General features: G+C 33.2%; 1 protein-coding gene across 1 annotated transcript; it reads left to right on the plus strand.

Annotated features, from left to right (window-relative positions):
- The first annotated feature begins 20916 nt into the window (after positions 1–20916).
- On the plus strand, positions 20917–22481 carry LOC105778637 (GDSL esterase/lipase At2g23540). Its single transcript, XM_012602376.2, has 4 exons — positions 20917–21238; positions 21323–21702; positions 21794–22049; positions 22131–22481. Exons 1-4 carry the CDS (start codon positions 20956–20958, stop codon positions 22352–22354), a joined length of 1143 nt encoding a protein of 380 aa, XP_012457830.1. The 5' UTR covers positions 20917–20955; the 3' UTR covers positions 22355–22481.
- Positions 22482–26311: the final 3830 nt, after the last annotated feature.

A 26311-nucleotide genomic window follows, 5' to 3' on the forward strand; every position in this document is an offset into this window, starting at 1 on the left:
TCAAGATAATTGAAACAACTAAGCAAGCAAAGAAGCTAACCAATATATAAAAATTAATAAATAAATTATGAGGTGATGAAAGTTAATAAAAAATTTGATTAAGGTGGTCTAATTTTATTACGATGGGTGACAATGGTTACAAGGACCCAAAATTATTTTTTAAAATTTAACTCGAACAAATATATTTGATTCGATTCGAATTCCATCTCACTCGACTCGATTCGAGAAAACCTCAAACAAAGTTAGGATGATAAAACGAGATTCCAAAACTCGATTAACTCGAAAATTTTCGATTCAATTCGATCGAATGCTCACCCCTACCCAAACATACCTTAAAACTCAAGTTTACCAATTCCTACTTACTTGGGCACTAAGCAACTAAATTACCAATCATTTAACCTATTCAAAACACAACTAAAAATGCCCAAAATACACAAATTTTTTCACCTAATATGCCTAATCAATGTACCCTCATTGGTACCACATTTTATATGTTCAAATACATCAACAACACATCACACATTCAAGACTTTCATTCATATCACACTTAACATATTTGAACTAACTTTCAAACTTCTTAAGTTACCAAATATGAAACTAAGCACATACCAAGCATTATGCTAAGCTAACAACTTTAAACTATCACATACCAAAATATAAACTAGGCTAGCATACCAACATAGCCTCAACCACAACCATATACACATTTAACCATCATTTCACTAGCAACTAAGTTAACCACATCTTGTAAACGATATCAACAAAACACTTCCTAGGTACATGCCATTACAAAATGAAATATCACTAGACTTGAGTTCAAGATTTGTGATTTGATGTTGAGTCGACAACAATTCAAACAGCACCTAGCCTGCGCACGGAAAACAAAACAGCACACTGAGTGAAACTTAGTGGTATTTCTATAATCCGATTAACACAAACTTGATGGAAGTATTTAAAATGCAAAAATGCAACAAGTAAGCTATGTTCATATGTTTCAATTCAATAGTATAATTTTTGCTCATTCCTTATTCACATCTACTAAGATTTTCACATGTTCAAATATTTAACTATATATCAATGACATTTTATTTAACATTTGAATACATCACCTCATGCAATGGCATAATTCATATCTTTGATCAATAATTGAATTCATTCAAGTTTCACATCTCAATTCATCAATTCATATTTCATTTCCCATCTAATAATCATTTCTCATATTTGCCATTTCAATATTTTATCATCTCATATTCATTTATCATCTTTTCCATTTCAATATCAATCACATAAATTGTTATTTTATTTTCCCCTATTAACATGACATGGACTCAGACGGATACACGAATCCATCCAACACACCAATTTGGCACCCAGTACTTAATCGGATAAATTCGAAGTAATAACTACGCCTAGCGCTATATAAATTGACACTCAGTGTCTCATCGGTTAAATTGAACCAAATTGGCACCCAGTGCTTAATCGACTCGAGGTCCAAGTAATCCCTGAACTATTCCTATCCTACGGCATGCCATCTAAATCCGACTTAGCCTGATACAGTTAATAGGGTTTCATTTCACTTTTCAATACAACCAATGTCTCAATTTCATAAATATATACCATTACATATAATCATATATTCAATTTGATAATAATCACATTTTTCTCAATACACATATATTCATAATCAATACATTTCATTTCAATTATGAATTTAATTTAATTCCCAAGTACCAAAATACTCACCTCAAATGCTTAACATATGCAAACAATTATATATGCAATAATCTACTATTTAATTGATTATAGAAACACAAACCGTGATTTTTGAGCTATTTGACATCGATTTTATCCTTCTCCTTTTTACTTAAGGATTTCGGTATGACGTTAGCTACGAAATAAAACAATTAAATCACATTAATACTACACATTTCAATTTCACATTAAATTCCAATTTTCACACTATATTTTACTTATTTATTAATTTATTCCTTAAATCGAGACTAATTTTAACCTTCACAATTAACTTTATATTTTTATACTAATTTCACTTTAGACCACATTTAGCTTCCTCTTTTCCAATTCAACCCCATAATTTCAAAATTTTCACAATTTAGTCCCTATTGTTCAAAATCAAAATTAATTCCACAATTTAGTCCTTTTCCAATTCTAACTTAAAATCTATCTATTTAATCCATAATATTTAAACTATTCAATAATGTCAATTTCTAAAATCTTGAAGAATACTAAAAATTACAATATGGGTTAGGTAGCCCTGAGTATCGGGATTTTAAAAATATAAAAATTACAAGTGTAGGGACTCAATTGCACTAATTAATTTGGATTTGAACTTCTAGCCCCAAAAATTACAAGTGTATGAAACACTATATAAATCTTGGGAAAAATTTAAAGACTTAATTCAGAATGTCCGATGCATGGATTTCAGCACTAGACTCAGATGGAGATATTCTATAATGGGCTGAATGCACATATGAGGATGGTAGTTGATGCTTCTGCCAATGGTACTTTGTTGGATAAATCTTATAATGAAGCATATGAGATTTTGGAAATGATTTCCAACAATGATTATCAATATCATACCATAAGAGTTGGGACGGGCAAGAGAGCTATTGGTACTATGGAGTTGGATGCGATCACTTTGTTGACAACCTAGGTATCTTTTTTGGCTAATATGATTAAAACAATAAAAAGCCTACTACATTCCATGAGATAAAATCTGCCGAACTATCGTGTGTTTATTATGGTGAAGATCATGTGTTTGATGGATGTCCATCAGAACTAGCATTCGTGTGCTACATGGGTAATTTCAATTGAAACAATAACCCATATTACAACACATATAATCTTGGGTGGAAGCAAAATCTGAACTATAGTTGGAATAATCAAGGTGCTAAGAATTATAATAATATGGCAAGACAGAATGCCGTCAATGCACCGCCTGATTATACTCTACCTATGCCGAGGCAAAATGTCCAGCAAGGTCAGACATTGATTTCACCATTATTATTATCATTAATTGAAGCCTTACTGAAGGAATATATGGCTAAGAATGATATTGTAATTTAGAGTCAGGTTGCGTCTCTCTGAGCTCTTAAGAAACAAGTGGGGCAAATAGCGAATGCTCTAAATTCGAAACCATAGGGAGTATTACCAAGTGATACCTAGAATTTAAGATCACAAGGGAAGGAGCAGTGCAAGGCCATCACTTTTAGAGATGACTACCTTTACCTTTTCCTCAGTGATTTCATAATTCCCAAGAGGAAATTCAGTTTAAAAGGTTTTTTGGAGGTTCTGAAGCAACTCCATATCAACATACCGTTAGTAGAAGGTTTGGAGAAAATGCCCAGTTACGTAAAATTTATAAAAGATATGTTGTCAAAGAAGCGCATATTGAGAGAATTTGAGAATGCCGCTTTCATTTAATGGTACAACAATGTTGACGAATAAATTATCTCCGAAGTTGAAAGACCTAAGGAGTTTCACTATCCCATGTTCAATTGGAAATCATTATGTTGGTAAGGCATTATGTGATCTAGGAGCAAGTCTAAATCTAATGCCTATATTTTCAGGAAGCTAGGAATTGGAAAAACAAGACCTACTACGATTACGTTGTAAGTGGCTGACTGATCCGATGCGCATCCGGAAGGTAAAATTGAAGATGTACTAGTAACAGTAGATAAATTTATTTTTCTTGAGGATTTCCTTATTTTAGAATGTGAAGCTGACCAAGATATGTCAATTATTCCTGGAAGACCTTTTCCTGCTACTGGCTGGACTTTAATTGATATACAAAAAATGTGCTGACCATGAGGGTAAATGATCACCTGGTTACCTTTAATGTGTTTAATGCTTTGAAATGTGATGATGTTAATGATGAATGCCACACCATTGGGTTGATAGAAATAGTAGTGAAGGAATTCACCAGATATTGCCACAACTATTCTGACAGTGGCAAAGACTCACTTGAGCAGAGTGATACAGTAAGTTTTGAAGAATTCGATGAATTTATGGAAGCCAAGTAGATAGTAGATAAACTAGGGAAGAGGTTTCAAACTTTGGATTTATCAAATCAACCTTTCAATCCTCATAAACCTTCTATGGAGGAACCTCCTACATTAGAGTTGGATTTATCAAATCAACCTTTCAATCCTTTTAAACCTTCTATGGAAGAACCTCCTACACTAGAGTTACAACCTTTGTCGCAGCATTTGAAGTATACAAATTTGGGCGAAAACAGTATTTTGTCGGTAGTAATTTCTACAGAACTGACACCCGAGAAATAAGCAAGGTCCTTAGAAGTTCTTCGGCGATTTAAGAAGGATTGGAATGGACCCTTACTAATATAAAGGGAATTATCCCTGCCTTCTGCATGCATAATAATTCGTTGTAGGATTACCCTAGCAATTCCATTGAATAATAGAGAAGACTAAATTCGATCATGAAAGAAGTTTTCAAGAAAGAGATTATTAAGCGGCTTGACGCTGATATTATTTACCCAATTTTAGACAGCTCATAGGTGAGTTTTGTGCAATGTGTACCCAAGAAAGGAGGTGTCATAGTGGTAAGTAATGACAACAATGAACTCATACCAACTCCCACTATAACGGGATGGAGAGCATGTATGGATTACAGTAAGCTTAACAAGGCAACTAGGAAGGATCATTTTCCCCTACCATTCATTGATCAGATGTTAGATAGATTAGTTGGGAAAGCTTTCTACTATTTTTTGGATGGTTATTCGAGATATAATCAGACAACTTTCACATGCCCATGTGGTACTTTTGCATTCAGATGGATACCGTTCAGGTTATGTAATGCCTTAGGAATTTTTCAACGTTATATGATGGCCATATTCTCTAACATGTGTAAAATTTTCTTAAAGTCTTCATGGATAATTTTTCTGTGTTTGGGAATGATTTTGAAGATTGTTTGAAAAATATAGAATTGGTTCTGCGCCGCTGTAAAGAAATGAATCTTATTTTAAATTAGAAGAAATGCCATTTCATACTTCGTGAAAGAATTGCCTTAGGACATAGGATATCACAGAGAGGAATTGAAGTGGACAGAACAAAAATTGAAGTGATAGAAAAACTGTCACCTCCCACCAGTGTCAAGGGTATTAGAAATTTTTTAGGCCATGCAGGTTTTTATAGAAGATTCATTAAGGATTTTTCAAGGATATCTAAACCCTTGTGCACTTTATTAGAGCAAAATAGACCTTTCAATTTCGATAAACAGTGTTTGGTAGCCTTTAAAAAGTTAAAGAAAAACTTATAGCAGCACCAATTGTAGTAGCTCTGGAATGGACATTGCCTTTTAAACTCATGTATGACGCTAGTGATTATACTATGGGAGCCATGTTGGGGCAAAGAAAAGACAAAATACTATGGGCAATAAACTATTCTAGCATAACTTTATCAGAAGCACAACTTAACTACACCACCATGGAAAATGAGTTATTGGATGTGGTGTTCGCGTTCGATAAATTTTGTTCTTATCTAGTTGGTATAAAGGTCATAGTCTATATAGATCGTTCTGCTATTAAGTATCTAATGAGTAAGAAAAATGCTAAGCCGAGGTTGAGTAGGTGGATACTATTATTGTAGGAGTTTGAGTTGGAAATTAGAGATGGAAAGGGACTGAGAATCAAGTGGCTGATCACTTTTCGAGGTTAGAATCTAGAAGTGAAAGTGATCATGATACACTTAGTAAAGAAGAATTTCTAGACGAACAACTATTAGTTGCCACGACATTACCTTGGTATGCTAACATAGTGAACTATTTAGTGAGTGGTGTGTTGCCACCCGATCTCAACAGTTAAAGAAGACGGAAATTTTGAATAGCATATCACCCCCAAACAAATAGACAAGCTAAAATTTTGAACAGAGAAATTAATTTTTTTTAGAAAACGTGGTGAATCCTACTCGTAAGGATTGGTCTACCAAATTGAATGAAGCTTTGTAGGCGTATCGTACCTTATACAAAACTCCGTTGGGGATGTCACCTTTTAAGCTTTTCTATGGCAAGCCATGTCACATTCTTGTAGAACTTGAGCACTAAACATTTTGGGTTATTGAGAAGCTGAACATGAATTGGGTGATTGTTGGCCATAAAAGGTTGTTAGAATTGAATGAAAAGGAAGAGTTCCGAGCATAAGCATATGAGAATATGCTAAGTTGTACAAGGAAAAGACCAAGCGTTGGCATGATAAAAGAATCATGTCGCGGCAATTTGAACTAGGACAACAGGTGTTGTTATTTAACCCTATGTTCAAATTATTTCTTGGTAAATTAAAGTCTCGTTGGCCAGGTCCTTTTGAAGTAGCCCAAATGTATTCTCCTGGAGTTACTAATATCAAAGATTTGAAAATGGGGGTCACATTTAAAGTTAATGGGTAGCGCTTAAAACACTATTGGGGTGCCCATGTGGATCGAGACAAGCACTCCATTGATCTCTGAGATGCTTGAGCTAACAATTTCTTCTATCTGTCTTTTCTTTAATTGTTTTACTTTAATTTTATTTTTAATACTTATTTAATACTATTTCCATTTCTGTTCTTATTTTTGAACAGTTTTCTTTCCAGAGATAGAATAAAGAATGTGAACTGAGTAGTTGCAATATTAAGTGGAGTTTGTCGTATCATTGCGACAAACTAGGAAATGGGCAACGTAAGGATGACCGAACAGATAAGTCCAAAGGGGGAGATTTGTTCTTTTGTTAGTTGGGCCAATTTCTGTTACTTGGCGAGCCCATGGAAGAGCAGTTAAAGTTTTTGTTTATAGATTATGGCACTTCACATTTTTCTCTCCAAAATCCTCTTAATTTTCTTTTTTCCTCCTTCACGTCGCACAACTTCCCTAGCACATTTCACTTTTACTGAATTCTTATCACTATCTCTATATTTTTCTCTCATCAACTACTCACGTCTCTTAAGTTATCCTTAAAATTTTCATTTTTACTGCTTTTTATCTTCAATCTCTCCTATTTTTTCTTCGACTACATTTTCTAAGATTTCTTCCAGCTTCCTCCAATGGCTCGCGTCAAAACTGCCTCTAAAATTGCTGGATCATCAAGGGCTGGTGTTACTCAGCCAAAGACATTCTTTAACAGTGCTACAGCCACGAGATAGAATAGCAACATTGCAAAGTGCCCCTTTTGTTTTGAGCAAGGGTTCTTATTTAAAGATGAACCATATATGGGATATGATGAATCTGTGTCCTCTGTAGTAGAAAAACATGGGTGAAATATTTTTTGTTTGCACCCTGGGGACAGTTTAGGAAAAATTGTTTAAGAATTTTATGCCCATGTCAACTCTCCAGATTCCCCTTTTATCTATGTAAAAGGTACTTATGTTCCATATGATGAAGACCATATTAATGCACAATTTGGTCTTGCAGGTATCCAAGATGAGTACATGTTGTTTGCTGAAAGTATCACTGTTGAGGGTTTAAACTAAGTATTGGAGGATTTAGGTATTGAAGGAACACGACGGACTGTTTCTAGTCAGCAGTGTTATACTGTCGAGAGGGCTTTGTTGAAGCCTATTGGGAAAATATGGTATTATTTTTTGAGGAGTCGACTTATGCCGTCTATGCACAATACAACTGTTTCGAAAAAAAGAACATTATTATTGCACTCCATTATAAAAATGAGAAGGATTAATGCCAGGAGGATCATTTTTCAAGAAGTACATCAGCGTGCTGAGAAGAATATGAGTAGTTTAAACTTTCCCACACTTATTACTGCTCTATGTCGAATCGCCTGAGTCCCTTTCAATGCGGAGGAGGATATCACCCCTAACAAAGTTGGACTGACCAGGACTATCTTTGTTAAAATCCAAGGTATTGATGCTGCTACGACAACCCAGCTGAGTCATACCACCACTTCCTCTACTACACATACTCCCACGACAACACTTCCAATTTCTCGTAGCTCTCTTAAATAGTAAATAGTGCATCCTTGAAGTAATTAGAGCAGATAATGTCCCTTTTTGAAACCCAACAGTTTCACCTGGCTTAGGAGATGACACATGCCTAGCAGCAGCAAGCTGAATATTAGGCTTATGTGAAGAGCAGGGATTTGGCTGTAAGGAAATCCCTACAAAAGAATTATACAAAGCCAATGCCAAAAGTTCCTATCTTTCCAGCCATCTTGCTCTCATTTGTTGATGCTGCTGAGGAGCCCACTCAAGCTGCTACTGAAGCACCCACTCAACCTACTGTCGAGACATCTACTCAAACTTAATGCGGTCCGCCTCGGTAATGTGAGTCAGGTCATCTTATTTTCCCGATCGTCGACGAGAAAATATCATTCCAAACTTGTATTAGGCTTGTAATCAGCTAAGTAATAGGATAGTGGGTATAAATAAGTTCAAAGTAGGTTAAGTATGGTTTCAATAGGTTGGGCTAACAAAGAATTAAAGATAGGCAATTTGATAACTAGGTGAAATGGAAGTCGAACTCAAGCATCAAGAACAAACCAATACTATTGAGAGTGTGACCCGAGACTTATATAGCTTAAGGTGGTTTGGTGAATGAAAGAAGGGGACCTTGACCTGTTACCTAACAATGTAGGAACCAAAGGTATAAAGGATAGGGTGAACGCCACACCAAGATAGTGATAAGTTTAAGAAGAGAATCAAATTGAAGGCACTAACGAGCAGATAAGTCAAGTAAGACTCGGATGAAATTTGGAGAGGAAAAAACCTCACAAAGAACTCAAAGTTCATTCAAATTGATAAAAGTCTTGACCAAAGTTTTTACTAATTGAAAATAGCTAGGTGTTTATATCTATGACATAGGCTAACCTAATAGACAAATTACATAGCTTAATGACTAAGTATTTGGCATTTACATGAGCTGAAATAATCTTGAACAAATCCATAAGCCTTCCTTGTTCATGTTCAGCCTTTGGAGACGCCACAAGTTAGCTTAATGAGAAAGGAATTCAGCTGAATGAATTTGGAAGCATTAGGACCTGATTTTGGGCATGTCTAGGTTCGACCATGAGCTTAAATTAGCTCAATTAATTTGCCTTGTTCAGCCAAATGTTGAAGGCATTAATTGGGCAGCTTGAAAAGTCATTAGAAGTGTGAACACCAAGTTGAAGAGCCATTTGAATGTGAATACTTATAACCGAATGGACTTCATGTGTGAATGGGGAATTCATCAAGTGTGAACACCTTCAAGGCGGCCTTGGGAAGATGTTCAGCCAACTTGGAGAATAGATGGGCAGCCATGCCTTGGCCAAATAGGTGCTTGGAGAAGCCAAACAATCAGCACACCATGCATTGTAGCCGGCCATGCATGAATCATTCCATGCGTTGCATCCAACCATACATGTACCTTGCATTAATTAGCATTCATGCATTCGGCTGCACCTAAAAGACAAAGAAAACATTGAAAACAAGCTAATTTCGACTGAACCAATTAGACACATTAATAAACATATAATGAAACTATGACATATTTAATATGGTCTTAACAAATACATTAATTTAGCTAGCTCAAATTATACTAAAAACATGTAATAAGCTGTAATGAGCTAATAAACTAATTAATGAGCTAAAACAAAATAAACTAATTAAAATAATCACTTAGTTTATTCTAGCAATAAAGTAAATGAGCTGGAAATAAATTAGAATGAGCTCAAACGAGTTGATTTGAGCTGAACGGAGTTTGAAGGGCTGAAAAGGAGCTAAGGTCGACTTGCAAGAGGTTGCAAAGAGTCCTCGTTGAGCTGGTCCTTCTTGAATGGCTTCGGATAATGATTCAGCCCTTATTCGAGTGACTAAGGCTGAAATGAACTCTTTAAAGCGCTTAGCTCGAGCTCGCATTATAGGACCTTTGGGCAGTACCATCAGATCCTTGCTCGAGCTAGATGAGCTTTGGGGCGTGCTCGCATCATTCCCCCTTTTCAAAATGACTTGTCATCAAGTTGGGCCAGCTGCTTACGAAAAACCTTTCTTCGTCACAAACCGTTTGGTTAGTGCACTTGACAAAATTGCTCTCAAGAATCTTGAAATCACACATAACTCAAAAAGAAAAAAGGTTTGGTGCATACCCTCCCTCTTTAGGAGGAAACCATTTCGAAGTGTCACCTACACAAATGAAATGGTTTAGTGATACTAGAAATTTTAATCTTACGAGAAGTTTTCAGAATCTTATTCAAAAATTAAGGAAATAAACCAATGTCGGGATCAAAGATAGGGGTTTCTCTTACCATTTCTCGTTGACTTAAATATTTCTTGACTGGCAACATGGTAGGAAAACAAAGCAAACTAAAGTTATAAGCATGCACATCATGTTCGAATCCCTTAACGCATAACATCGAACAACCTCCAGAATCAAAGATTTGATTTTTACCTCTACTTGGCAATAACTCAAGAAAACATGCTCCGGGTTTGAATACATGATTTTGATCACTCATTCCATAACGCAACAAAAGTTTCGTTTTCACCAAGAAGTCACACATGCCAAATATAGTAGATGTAGGCAAAAACAAATTCAAACAATCAAACCTCTTAAATCTCTTTTGAACTGACATGTAAATGCATGAGTATTTTGCACAACGGTTTAGAGATTTCTCATGAACATCACAATCAGATAGATTAAACATCTTACGCGAAAACTCTTTACCAAATATGCTAAACAAGGAAGATGTGAGCATACAAACATTCAAACAGTTAATCCTTTCACATTTCATCCGAAAAGGTATTATTATACAATAGGATTTACCATAAAAATTCAAAAATTTCACATGTCCAACACAGTCAAACAAATCAAACTCTCTATATGAATAATCTTTACATACGTCCAAAGTTTGCATATGCTGAATCAATCCAACGTCATCAACAGAATTGCCAATGTAAGACTTATCATAAGAAAAACTTCTCATGGAACTAACTGGAACGAAATCATCAACATTAGTCATAAAATAACAACTAGTCAAATCAAAATGAGATCTTTCCAAGATTAAGTCATCAGAAATTTTATTAACAACTTTTAAATCAGATTGTCCAAAATCGATTGCCAAAAATCCTTACCTTATTTATCTTTAAGCGCTGGTGGACTAAGGTCAAATACGATCTCACCTTTGCTAAACAACTTGAACCGCCTCTCTTCAGGAAGATAATGAAGTTGAAGCTTGTCAAATGAATATTTAGAAACCTGAAAAGAAGAAATAATACGAGGACAATTTGCATATTGGTTAGTAAAAACACTCATCGCATTTTCTTTCTCACTTGCATCTTTTTCATTCGTTTCTTTTTCTAACTCATTTTCAAACTCTATCTCTTTTAACACAATTTCTTTTATTTTTGAAAACTCATTGTCACTTGTTTATTTCACATTCTTGCTCTCTTTTTCAATTTGCTTTTCTTGCTCGCACTCTTTTTTTTTTCAATCTCGTTTTGCTTTCTCCCACTCTCTTTTTCTTTTTAAATTTCTTTTTCTTTCATATCTCTTTTTCTTCTCTAAATTTCGTTTAGGATTCGCTCATTCTCTCGTGTCAACATTTCTTGCCCCTCTTCTCGTTTAATTTCTTTTTCTCGCTTCCTTTCATTACAAGATGAAGGTAATACAAAAGAATCAGAAGAACAAGCTTTTCGTTCAAAGGAAGGGAAAGCATCTACACATAAGTCACGATCAATTCTTCCTGAATAATCCACCGTGGATGAATATCTTGATGCACTTGAAGAGATCTTTCTACTTTCTCGTTTGTCACCTTGAAAGACTTCAAACTCGAAGCTTTCTTTCTTTCTACTCGAATGCCTCGATGAGTAGGAATCAGAATATGAATCTCTTCTCGAATAGTCATTGGATGTTTGTCTCCGTGATGATCTTGACTCCATCTTTTGACTTGGAAAAATTTGCTCTCATTGGGCTCTTTCCTCCAATCGGTCTAATCGTTCATGCAACCTTTCAAATTTAGATCTCACAATTCTATGCATTGCTTGCATCACATATTGAAAATCTGATTCGGAAAGCTCTTCTTGAAACATGATTTATTGATGGAAAAGAAAAGTGTTTAAAAATAGAAAATGAATGCCTCACCAATACAAACCTCATGTTTCACTCACAAAAAAAAAGATTAGATGGCACTCCACTCGTGTTTGCACTCACTGTTGGCTTTTTCTTCACTCTAATGAGCTCTCACTTCACTCGTGCCTTTTTCCACTCGGTTCTTCTCTCTTGATTTCGTAGGAGTCTCTTTTAGACTATTTCCACTCGGCTTCAAATGGGTTACAAGGGTAATGATGAGAGGGTTAGGGTCGACTAAAAGAAAATTAAAATCGGTTTAAGTGTGGCGTGTAGGGTGGTAAAAATAGAAAGGAACTCACTTGATCGAGTGTATAGAAAATGAACACTTAAACTTTTAATACTTTTTTTTAACTTCGTAAAATTTTTTTATACTTCAATTTTTTTTAAACTACAATAAGATGAATACAATTGTATACTTTTGGTACAAATTAATTTTTTTTACGAACTTACTTTAGAATGGCCTTAAACGTCAGTACTTCTCGTTTTAGCAAGCTCTGATACCAAATGATGCGATTTGCCTCGGTAATGTGAGTCGAGTCGTCTTAATTGCCAAATCGTCGACGAGAAAATATCGTTCCAAACTTGTATTAGGTTTGTAATTGGCTAAATAATAAGATAGTGGGTGTAAATAAGTTCAAAGTAGGTTAAGTATAGTTTGAATAGGTTAGGCCAAAAAATAATTAAAGATAGGTAATTTGATAAGTAGGTGGAATGGAAGTCGAACTCAAGCATCAAGAACAAACCAACACTATTGAGAGTGTGACTCGAGACTTATATAGCTTAAGGTGGTTTGGTGAATGAAAGAAGGGGTCTTTGACCCATTACCTAACAAGGTAGGAACCAAAGGTATATAGGATAGGGCGAATGCCACACCAACATGGTGATAAGTTCAAAAAGAGAATCAGATTGACGCCATTGACGACCAGATAAGTCAAGTGAGACTCGGATGAAATTTGGAGATGAAAAAACCACAGAAAGAACTCAAAGTTCATTCAAATTGATAAAAGTCTTGACCAAAGTTTTTACTAATTGAAAATAGCTAAATATTTATAGCTATGACATAGGCTAACCTAATAGACAAATTACATAGCTTAATGACTAAGTATTCGACATTTACATGAGCTGAAATAATCTTGAATAAATCCATAAGCCTTCCTTGTCCATGTTCAGCCTTTGGAGATGCCACAAGTTAGCTTAATGAGGAAGGAATTCAGCTGAATGAATTTGGAAGCATTAGGACCTGATTGGGCATGTCTAGGTTCAACCATAAGCTTAAATAAGCTCAATTAATTTGCTTTGTTCAACCAAATGTTGAAGGCATTAATTGGGCAGCTTGAATAGTCATTAGAAGTGTGAACACCAAGTTGAAGAGCCATTTGAATGTGAATACTTATAACCGAATGGACTTCATGTGTGAATGGGGAATTCAGCAAATGTGAACACCTTCAAGGCTGCCTTGGGAAGATGTTCGGCCAACTTGGAGAATGGATGAGCAGCTACTCCTTGGCTGAATAGGTGCTTGGAGAAGCCAAACAATCAGCACACCATGCATTATAGCTGGCCATGCATGAATCCTTCCATGCGTTGCATCCAACCATACATGCACCTTGCATTAATTAGCATTCATGCATTCGGCTACACCTAAAAGACAAAAAAAACATTAAAAACAAGCTAAGTTAGACTGAACCAAAATAAAGACTTACTTTACACACATTGATAAACATATAATGAAACTATGACATATTTAATATGGTCTTAACAAACACATTAATTCAGCTAGCTCAAATTATACTAAAAACATGTAATAAGCTGTAATGAGCTAATAAACTAATCAATGAGCTGAAATAAAATAAACTAATTAAAGTAATCACTTAGTTTATTCTAGCAATAAAGTAAATGAGCTGGAAATAAATTAGAATGAGTTCAAACGAGCTGATTTGAGCTGAACGGAGTTTGGGGAGCTAAAGAGGATCTAAGGTTGACTTGCAAGAGGTTGCAATGAGTCCTCGTTGAGTTGGTCCTGGCTTCTTCAATGGTTTTAGACAATGATTCAGCCCATATTCGAGTGACTAATGACCACTTTAAAGAGCTTAGCTTGAGCTCACGTGATAGGACCTTTGGGCAACACCATCAGATCATTGCTCAAGCTAGGTGAGCTTCAGGGTGTGCTTTCATCAATACTACTGTGAAAGAGCCCAAAAAATGGTGCCCCTAAATGCTAAGAAATAAGAAGAAGGAGAAAAGGATGATATTGCCACCACCAAAGGGAAAGACCTTGTTCCACCTTTGCCACTGGCTCCTGTATCTGTACAAGACCGTGACATAGATTGCCTGATCGATAAACTCACGAAAAATGACAATGAGAGGAAGAATTGACCCCCCACAAAAGAGGAAGTGTCGATAAAAAGTCAGTGCCCGAAAATCTACTCGTTGGGTAAAATAAAGTATCTACATGCTAGTCCAAGCCAATTAAGTTTTTTCTTTCTTTCTTTCTTTCATGCATCATGCATCTTGCATTTCATTTCTTTTGCTATGACGTTTTTTGTAAAAATTTCTCTTTTGGTTTTTCTCTTATATATCTGATCATGCATTGAGGACAATGCATCCATTAGGTTTGGGGGTGTGTTGTGCATTTAGGTTGCATGTTATATTTAGTATGTGTGATCATTTTAGTATAGTCATTTTAGTTTAGTTGAATCTAACTTTCCACAGCAATGTAACTATTACGTACTGTTTGCCTATGAGGAGTACAATCTATACTTATGATGTTCGATGATGAGCTTAAATTCTTCAAACACTTAGAACATGTGACAGTGGATTGGGTGAATTTAACTTAGGATTGGTTGCTTGAAAATTAATTTCTAAAAATGAGATGTCTTATACTTAGTTTTTTTCGGGTTTTAGTGAGTATCTTCTAATGAACTTAAGGACTTTTGAAGCCAAAATTTAGTCATTTTGCTTTGGCATTATTAAATAAAGGACAATAGGTACTCTAATGCTTAGAATTACCGAGTAAGTCAGCACCACTTTGTTTGGTCCATCGTGTTGTTGACTAGAAAGGTGAGTTTAAGTAAGAGTGTGTAATAGAAAGTAAATAAATTAGGGGCACTTCGCTATAGTAACGGGCTGAGTAGCTAAGGAGGTAGTTGTTTGCTCCATCAATCTTCTAAGTCAAAAGCCTTAGCTTCAAGAGTGATTTCTGTTTAAATTGTAACATGATTGAGTACTAGGTAATTCGGTGTATGCTCCATTGTGATTATCAACTCAAAGAATTTTGTGACATGATAAATCCCCTATTATACTAATATTATATAAAAAAAACACAAGTGTAAATGGTTTATACAAGTATGATTAAGAGTAAGAGTGACTTGAGTTTAGGTAACAAATGAACTAAATAAGCTAGGAGATATTTACTGTGGCCAGAACATACATAAAACTTAGAAAATCTTGTTTTTAGGGAACAATTTTCTACACTACCTTTGTTAAATCAAAACTTTGAAACTCGAACAGGTTTTTTTTTAAAAAAAGAGAAGATGGTTGAGAACTGATGTATATATTGGTCTTCGAATAAATTGGCAGAACAAGATGGGTACAAGTACTGGTAATACTGTTACATACATGCATTTATGCATATGCTGCTTGAGGACAAGCAATAACTCAAGTTTGGGGGTGTGATAACTCTTGAAAAAAGTTATATTTCATTCCTTTAGACCTAACTAATTGCTTATACTTGGGTACATTTAGTAACATTTTATTAGCATTTTTATTAATTACATTAGGAGCTTGGACAGTGTTTAAGTGTTAGATACTTTTAATTGCATGTGGAAGGGTTGTGTTTGGTGGTTTGGTAGGTGCAGGATGTGGAGAAAGATATAAATGAGAGAAGGTTTGTTGGGGCAAAAGGTTGGATAGTTTGCCAACTTGTATACAATGGCAATTCTAGGAAGATGACCGAGTCAACACTTAATGAATACCAGTCTCAGCCCAACTTTACTTGTACCAGAAAAATCTGTCTAAAAAAGATGAGAAGATATCATGGGATATTTGGATTTACCCTAGGGAAAAAGATTATAAAAAGTCAAAGGAGGAAACCCTAAAGGGGGCAAACCAAAAAAAGAGGAGAGATCCTTAGATGAACACAAAAAAGTGGAAATCCAGAGGCAACAATAAATATCATGAGCAATTGGATTTACCCTAGGGAAAAAGATTATAAAAAACCAAAAGAGGAAACCCTAAAGGGGGCAAACAAAAAAAGAAGAGAGATCTTTAGGCGAACACAAAAGAGTGTGGAGATCCGGAGGCAACAATAGAAGGTAGCAGCTGAGTAGAGAATGAAAGAGGAAGCTGAAGGTAGTCCCTCTCAGCCACCACAGGACACTGTGTTACTGGATTGCAGATTGGTTTGGCAACAACCATCTTCCTAAGTTCTTCCATTATTTCTTATTATGTTCTCCCATAAATTGATTTGATCAAAACAATGTTGGATACTATTTTGAACTAAAATTTTAATCTCCAACCCATGAATTAAATCTCATAGGGTTGGGGTTACATGATGGAACTTTTATTTCCTTTAATGGTTGAAGCATATATTTGATTTAATCTACTGTTTCATTCAATTGTTTTTATTTCCTAACTGTATGTGTATACTATTTTGAACTGAAATTTTAATCTCCAACCCATGAATTAAATCTCATAGGGTTGAGATTACATGATGAAACTTTTATTTCCTTTAATGGTTGAAACATATATTTGATTTAATCTACTGTTTCATTCAATTGTTTTTATTTCCTAACTGTATGTGTACATTCTTTAGACATAGATGAGTGTGCAGTATGCCCATAAACTAAATCTAGTTTTGAAAAGGTTAGATTAGTTGGATTGAAATTGAATGATAATAGTGGGTATTAGACCGAATACTACACCAAACTCGAGACATAGAGCAGCGTTTGTATAGAATGAAGACAAAACAAGTGTCGTGCTAGGGCCTATAGACACATTCTAGGTAACTTGAATCTCGATCTCGAAAGAAGCAGGTCACTTTAAGTCTCTTCTAGGCAGGAGGTTAAGTACGATTTTACTGAGGCATTATTGAAAGTAAGGGTGAATTCTTAGTAATCCCAACCTTCCAATCAACATCGTAGACCTTCTATCATTTGTCGTAGTATCTTTGCCATAGCATTCTTAGTTATTTATTTATTCGCTCGCATTTTATTCACGTAATTATTGTCGTAATTTCCATTGTATTTTTTACTCTTGCTTTCCCTTAACATTTTCCAATATTAGTGAATATACATTTTGCACTTATCCTTATTATTTTAATTTACCACTACGTAATTAACTCGGTTTTGCCATAACATTAATCATTATGATAACTTGACTATTTCTATACATAATCCGATCACTGTGAAGACGATCTCACTTATCACTTTATTACTTGATTCGATGTGTATACTTTCACAATTTGCATATCATATTCACATGCGACAATGTTACCGGGTTCCTTGTCTCACTATGACATTATAAGTCTTTTCTCATCGCAATGACATTCAAACTACGTCGCGACGTCATATATTGTTTTGGCAATTTATACCGAACAATAATATGCAATTTTTCCAACCAAGTTCTAACTTATTCAAATCTCATACCAACTAACAAATACAGTCCTCTAGTATCCACAAATGTACTTAACTACCTAATTCAACAATAAGCAATTACTTTATAACCTTTAAGCTAACAGTCTAATGCATTACTTTCCAAAACATACGCATTTATGTCAAAAACCAACAAGACCTTCAAGATTGTAGCATACATACATATTCATACTAGATTTAAGTTTACAATCCATATATAATAAATCAAGCTTATACATTAGTCTTTTGAAACATAAGTGTTTGTAAACATAATGTGTACCAAACTTGACTCAACCTAGGTACATGCCTTATAACCGACAAAAGAGATTTATACAAACATTGTTGAGTCCAGGGTTCTAACTAGATGCTGAAGTCGATACTCGATATCTCACTTTACAGCTAACCTAGGCACAAAAAACAAAATCATACACTGAACGATAAGCTCAACAGTATTTCTATAATTCAAGAAGTAAAATACAAGTCAAGACAATTAAAACATTGAATCGACATGCCATTCAACCAAATACCAACATAATAACATAAGGCATCATTTAAGCCATATGATTCATTCTATACATATTCAACTAACCAATATAAAGATACATCAAATTAACATACCATTTCCCGAATCAAATCGATTAATTCATTTCATTTTATTTCAATTCTTTAGACTTATAAATTCGATTCTGATACTTTGTCATGTTGGCAATTCAATTCATATAACATTATCAACCTTTCATTTTAAATATCTACTAACCTGACTCGGACTCGAACAGATACACAGATCCAACCAACACACCAAATTTGGCACCTAATGCTTCATTGGATAATCCAAAGTAAATAGATTGCACCCAGCGCACATCGGTATAACCGAAGTGAAAATTGTGTCCAGCACTTATCGTCACGTAGTCGAAGTAACCCGTACCCAATCTATCCTATGGCATGCCAACTATATCCTACTATACCCAAACAGTTAATAGGGTAACAATTTATCCAATTCATCATTTTTTCCATTCACATTCCATCATATCAATTCATAGTTCCATTAATCAATTTATTACATAACATAACTTATTTTAACACAATTCAATTTCAATTTCATATTTCATTGAATTATGTCATTTTCAATTCTATTTAATTTAGTTCTCTATCTCGATAAACAAACATATTTGCACCAATTCAATTCAACTAACCAATCTCAGCTTACCTCCATATCTTACCATGTAAAACAATAGAAATATACAACAATTAAAGGTAGTTGAATTATAGAAATACAAACCAAACATTCAAGTTACTCGTCATCGGATCTCGTCTTTCATTTCCCTCTCGACGTTCCTGTGTCGTATTTAGCTACCAATTATAATCCGATAATACATAATATTAAATTCTAGCTCAAATTATAGTCAATTACAAAGTCATACATATGTTTTAATTTATTTAATTTAGTCTCTAAAACTAGGACCAACTTAACTTTCAATTTAAAGCTCCAAATCGAAATTCGATTTCACTATTACTCATTAGGGAATTCCTATTTCTTATTTCTACAGTTAATTTTACATTTTATTCACTTTAGTCACTAATGTACCAAACTATCAATTTAACTTTACAATTTAGTTCTTTTTCACATGTAAGTTTAAAATTTATCAATTTAACACCTAAACCTTCAAGAAATCAATAACGAAAAATTTTAAAACTTTAATAATTTTATAAATTGGTACATGGGTTAGCTAAATCAAGCTCTCATGATTTCTAAAACATAAAAATTATATGAAAAGAGACTAAATTAAACTAATCAATTGAAGATCAAAAGTTTGAAACCTTGGATATGGCGTCAAGATCTTTCTTCCTCTCCAAATTCGGTTGAAAGAGATGACAATCTCTTTCCTTCCACCGAAAAGTAACTTTTATAGTTGAATTAATTTATAAATTAACTTAATTAATTATGTTTCACTTTAATTAATCAAATTTTTACCCGTTAAACCTAATAATATCCTACCGTACACTAGTTCTAAATTAAATATGGTTTTATTGATGTTTTAGTCCTCTAGTTAATTGCAATTTAAGTCCTTAAGCCATTTACTAATAAAAATCTATAGCAATGAGACATTACAATTTAGTCTCGGGTCCTAATTAAATAGAATTTTGGTTAAATTACTTATCCAAAATTTAATTCACCTATAAAATAATTCCGTAAATATCTATATTTAATATTTATGGACTCAATTTACTGAAAATAGAATCTAAAACTATATTTTCGAACCCACTAAAAATTGGGTCGTTACATTACCCTTCAAGATGTGGATTCTATATTATTAATACTTTTTCTTTTTTCCATGTAGGACAAATTGATGGAAAATATTGATGCAATTGTTAATTATCTTTACTTTTTATTTTTAAATTGATAGGAAATAAATTACTTTTTTAAGAATCAATTTACTCAATATTAAAATTAAAATGAATTAGAGAAGTTTTTTACCAAATATTTTTAACTCATTCTTATTATTTATTTCTTAACATATAATTATAGACAATATTTGGATGGATTTTCAAACAATTGAGAGTTAGCATTAAAAAACTATATTTTAGAGGAATGTACTATAACTTAATAGAAATGAATTTGTTGTTATCACAACAAAATGGATAAATGAAGGAATGGAAAATATGTCTATTAAGAAAGAATTGTATGAGTTATAGCATAAAAAAATAAGTATTAATCCTTCATATATATATATGATGTTATTAATGAAATAACAATTTCGAATATTAATACAAAATTCATAAAAAAACTACTAAATTTTAACATGTTTTGTCATTATTTTAGTTATCAATTATCATGTTTTAAGTAAAAAAATTGTAAACTTATTAAATATATTTTCAGTATGAAATACAATACCCTTATACATTGCACAAGTAAAAACCTAATTTATTTGTATTTAATTGCTTTAACAATTACCAAACAATCACCAAGATTCTACCAACAAATCATAAATTCACCCCACAAATTCCAATTATAACAAAGAAAAATTAATTGCAGCCAAGACTTTCTTTAATTAATCATAGCAGCAGTGCCTCAAAAAGTTCTTAACACACATTGAGAAAAGTTGTAACATGTCGATCACCTACCTTTCATCAAACAGTCCATTCCTTTACAAGAAAAAGGTCAAACCAAATGCTAACTCCATATATACACAAGTTTACAAGTTTGATCAAACTGGACTTATTATATATTCACCAATTCGATAAACGGAGGGATCATAAGGTAGCGAATGGAGCCAGTAGCCATGGTTATGGAGAAAGCTTGGAGTTTTGGTTTGGTTCTTTTGTGGTTCAGTACTTTAAGCTGCTATCTGGTTAATGCAGCTGACGATAAAAATGGTGGTTTTGGAGCTTCTTTCATCTTCGGTGATTCTCTGGTGGATGCTGGTAATAATAACTATTTACCAACGTTGTCTAGGGCAAATATTCCACCAAATGGAATTGATTTTAAAGCTTCCGGTGGAAACCCTACTGGCAGATATACCAATGGTAGAACCATTGGTGACATTGTAGGTAAGCTCTGTTAACTCTCTTTATGTCTCGGGTTTTCGTATTATATTTACGGGCTTAACGGATGTTATCCTGGTTAATTAACAGGAGAAGAATTGGGAGTACCAAATTATGCAGTTCCATATCTTGCTCCAAATTCTACTGGGAAAGCTATACTTTATGGTGTAAATTATGCATCAGGAGGAGGGGGGATTATGAATGCAACTGGAAGAATATTTGTTAATAGACTGGGATTGGATATCCAAATCGATTTCTTCAACAATACAAGAAAGCAATTTGATAAATTGTTGGGTTCATCCAAGGCCAAAGATTATATTTCGAAAAGATCCATTTTCTCAATTACAATTGGAGCAAATGATTTTCTCAACAACTATCTTCTCCCAGTTCTGTCGATTGGAGCAAGGATTTCTGAAACTCCAGATGGTTTCATTGATGACATGATTAATCACTTGAGTAACCAATTAACAGTATGGACATCTTTGAGCTTAATAACCAATATTGAATTATCATTTCTTAACTAATTACAGCAATGTTTTAACTTGTTAATGGCGGGTTCAGAGACTTTACAAGCTCGATGCTCGGAAGTTTGTCATCGGAAATGTCGGTCCTATCGGGTGCATTCCGTATCAGAAAACCATCAATCAATTGAACGAAAACGAATGTGTGGATTTAGCAAACAAGCTAGCAATGCAGTACAATGGGCGATTAAAGGAGTTACTGACTGAATTGAATGGAAAGCTTAAAGGAGCCATATTTGTTCATGCCAATGTGTACGACTTAGTGATGGAACTCATCACCAATTATGCGAAATACGGTATAAATAATCCCAGGTTGTTGGAATCATATTTTCCCTTCCCCAGATTATTTTCTCAGCATTATGGTTTTTTACATGTAGGTTTTACAACAGCAAGCGAAGCATGTTGTGGAAATGGAGGGCAATATGCAGGGATAATCCCATGCGGACCGACATCAAGTATGTGCAAAGACCGTGACAAGCATGTTTTCTGGGATCCTTATCACCCAAGTGAGGCTGCCAATCTTATAATTGCTCGACAACTTCTCCATGGAAGCACCAAATATATTTCTCCAGTCAATCTTGAACAACTTCGTAATCTTTGATTAATTAGATGTGATTTCTTGTTAATCACAAGTGTTTGTTTAATATTCGAAGAACACACGCAAGTTCCTATACACTTGTTCATCATCCATGTTTAAGTTCAAATGAATTTGAAGATGATTCTGGCAAGTGATATGTAAGTTTCTTTGTTGAGGGTGGATTATCCGCTTTTCACCAAACATTTTATTCACAAAATCACCACACCGACCTTCTTTAATAAATGCAACTACTTATTTCTCCCACTTACAAACGAACAATTAGCAGGCTTCAACTGTGTCTGCTTTCCTTAGCCACATTTAACATTGATTGGAAGATAATACCCATATTCCACTATGAAATGTCCATGATCCCACTGGATCTAACTCACCATCCATTTTTATTTTCATTTCCTTGGGGTCATCTTCCAATATCCATCTTATCATTCAATGGTAAAAATATTTTTAAAAAACAACAATTGTTTATTATTAGAAGAAATTTGATACGAAATTTGATTTTTTTTTTAAATGTGATGGTTAGAAAAGTTAATTTTTATTAAAATTCAAAATATAATGGTCATTTTATATGAAACAACACTTATTAAATAAAAAATAATTTTAATACATTTTAATATTTTACCGTAATTTTATCATTAACAAATATTTATATTAAATATTTTATAATTTTAATTCAGAAAATAATGTTTCAAAATTATCTTGTATGTATCATATAAAGGAATAATATTTTGTATGCTACTAGTGAGATTTTTAGACTCTACAAGAAGGGTTAAAAGATTAACAAGTGTCTTATAAGAATATAGTAAAACATTAAAAAATAAATACTTTTAAAAGAGACACATGACAGGCTATTTGTAGAATAAATAAGATGTACCTTTGTTAGTGTACCAAATGCTAACCCTCATTTAAGTACATAGAGATATGTTTTCTAAATATATTCATGTATATTCGAAAAGAAAACAAATATTAAATATGTTTAATATAACATTTGGTATTTAAACTTGACACTTTTTCTTAATTTAGTATTTAAGTTTTTTTGTCTAATTTAGTGCCTAAACTTTTCAAATGTTATATAAATTACTCTAATAATGTTATTTTTATGATGTAGCAAAAATGATCAACGTATGAGCGACATGTGGCAAATGATATGGGAATTCTTTTTTTTAATATTTAATTAATTTTAGTTTTATTTATTTATTTTAACATAATGAATTGATTTTATTTTGGGTTTTTAAAACTCTTGTTTTCTTCTTTAATATTCGTTCGTTAAACATAGCTCCAAGCATAATTTTTTATCATGCCTTTCCTCTAACACTGACAATATTTTTGTTGAATTTAGGGCTTTCTGAAAATCAATTCATGTTTTAAACTTGCAGCACGTCTTAAATTATTTTTGCCATTTATCTTGGCCCTTATAAAAAAGTAAAATTTGAGCACATATTTAGGGAAACAAATTAAACTCCATAGAAATGTAATCATTCCTATCATTAGATTTCATGTTATCTGTCCATGTTAGTCATACAATAGTTATTTCTGTCATCTCATAAAAACTAACATTGTTAGTGTTCGGGGGGGGGGGGTAATTCGTATTACCATTTGACAAGTTCATGTATCAATTTCGATAAAAAAAGATTGAGCACCACAAAGTAGGAAAAATGTCAAGTTCAGGTATTAAATTGGGAAAAGAAACTTAGGTACCAAATTAGCATAAAATGACAAGTTTAGGCATTGAATTGGACTAGAAAAAAAAAGTTGGTATCGAATTAGGGAAAATATCAAGTTTTAGATACCAAATGTTATATTAAGCCTAAAAATAAGATTAAAATATGTCATAAACCCCTGTACTCTTTAAAATTTATAATTAAGTCCATGTACTTTCATTTTTAGAATTTAGTCCATTTACTTTTGATTTCAAAATTCAAGTTCAACTATTAACACTGTTAGCTTTTTTTGTTAAATTCAAGTTCATTGCAATTTCTTTTTTTAATTACAAGGCTACCAAGTGATTATTATTTTTACAAATTCAAAATGTCACAACAACAAATTTAAGAAAAAAATAGCAGTGTTAACAATTGAACCTAAATTTTGAAATTTAAAAGTATAGAGATTAAATTCTTGAAAATAAAAGTACAAATACTAAATTTCAAATTTTCAAAATATAAATACTGATGATATATTTTAACCAAAATAATGCATCATTTCTTAGTACAACACTACAACATAACAAATAAAAAGGTTAATTTTGTTTTCACAATTTTTTAGGGTAAACTAAATAAATGGTCACTTGACTCTTAAAAGGTTTTCTATTAGGTCACTTAATTTTAAAAAGTTATAAATGGTCACCCAAATTATGATTTTATTTTTTTTAGTCCAAAACTATTAAAATATTAATAGATTAATTCTTGTGTTGACAGTTAACTTTATAACATGTATTTTTTTTAACCTAAAACTTAAAACTACACCGTTTATGAAAAGGAAGCAGAAACAATGAGCGAAGAATGGAGATTCCAACAGTGAAAGGCACGTTGAATACTATAACTTTCTCTGGAACGTGAACCAACTTGATCTTCCATGAAACAATGACCACGAAGCTTCCTCCACCGATAGCCCAAAACAGATCCTCACTAGGAAATATAACCCTGCAATTTGTAAGAGTAATTTTTTTTTTTTTTTTTAGTTTTTAAAGTTTTAGATGCTAAAAGAAAACAAAAACAGCAAATGCAAGTTGTTGCAGGACATTATATCACCTTCAATTTCCTTTTCCTGGGATTCTGTCAACCTTGCTGCAAACCCAGAAAAGCCATGTTTATAGCTATTAAGCATTGAACTTTTTGCTGCTTCCTTGCTGAGATTCAAATTTCAAAGATATTACAGTCTTGATTCATCCAAAATAAAAAAGGAACAAAGCTTATGTTATTCTTTTTTATTGAAATTTAGTGTAATGTAAATTTATAATACCTTCCAAGCAAGTTGGATAGCACTGGAGCGGATCTGTTAGCAAGGCATTGGAGAAATTTTTCAATTTCAGAAGAAGAGTGTGAAGATCAATTAAAGAAGATGAAGCTAAACGGTGTAGTTTGAAGTGTGGGGCTAAATTTTTTTAATTAATTATAAAATGACATGAAAATTATGTGAAAAAATAATAAATGACCAAAACATTACATGTCATTCAATTAATTGCCAACTCAGCAATTTATTAATATTTTAACGGTTTTACACTAAAAATAAAATAATAAATTGACTTGATATTTTATAATTTTTTAAATTGAATTACCTAACAAAAATTTTTTAATAATCGAGTGGCTTGCCTTTCTTTTTAACTTTATACAAAAATATTTTTTTTCATTTCATGGTTGTGCTCTCAAAGATATTTTCTTGTGGGTACAAAGATATTGAGTAATAGATAAACTAGGATAATGTTTACTTATGAAATTAGTTAAAATTAGAAACTGTTGAGGGATTATTTATTTTAGGAAAAATTTTTAAAGTGTTAGTTCTCTAATCAACCACTTCAATCCCTTAATAGTGAAAGGTTTTGTTTTCTTTTGCAAAGAGTTATGTATAGTTCACGGAGGGGGTGTCTCGACCCTACGTAGACGTACAACCACTTACTAAGAGGCGACGTGAGCATCTCACCTTTGGTAGAATTCGAACCCTTGACTAACCGAGCGGTTGTTCGGGCACTTAGGTGGAGAACTTGTCAAGTGTTGTAGGTCAAGAGGTAAGTGGAAGACCGTTCATGGGTGTCTTTCAGGTGTCTTCTTGTAGTGTCATGTGTAGCATTGGCGGGTACGAAAAATCGCTCTTCTTCTTCTTCTTTTTTTACTTTATTTTTAATTTTTACTTCCATAATTTACGAAACAACATTGTACTTTTCTTTAAAATATTTATTTTAAATTATGTCACATAAAATTTAATATTTTATTTAATTGTTAAATAACAGTTTTAGTATTGGAAGGATTTAAT

Source organism: Gossypium raimondii, chromosome 10, assembly GCF_025698545.1.
Source record: "Gossypium raimondii isolate GPD5lz chromosome 10, ASM2569854v1, whole genome shotgun sequence".
In the NCBI taxonomy this organism is placed as follows: domain Eukaryota; kingdom Viridiplantae; phylum Streptophyta; class Magnoliopsida; order Malvales; family Malvaceae; genus Gossypium; species Gossypium raimondii.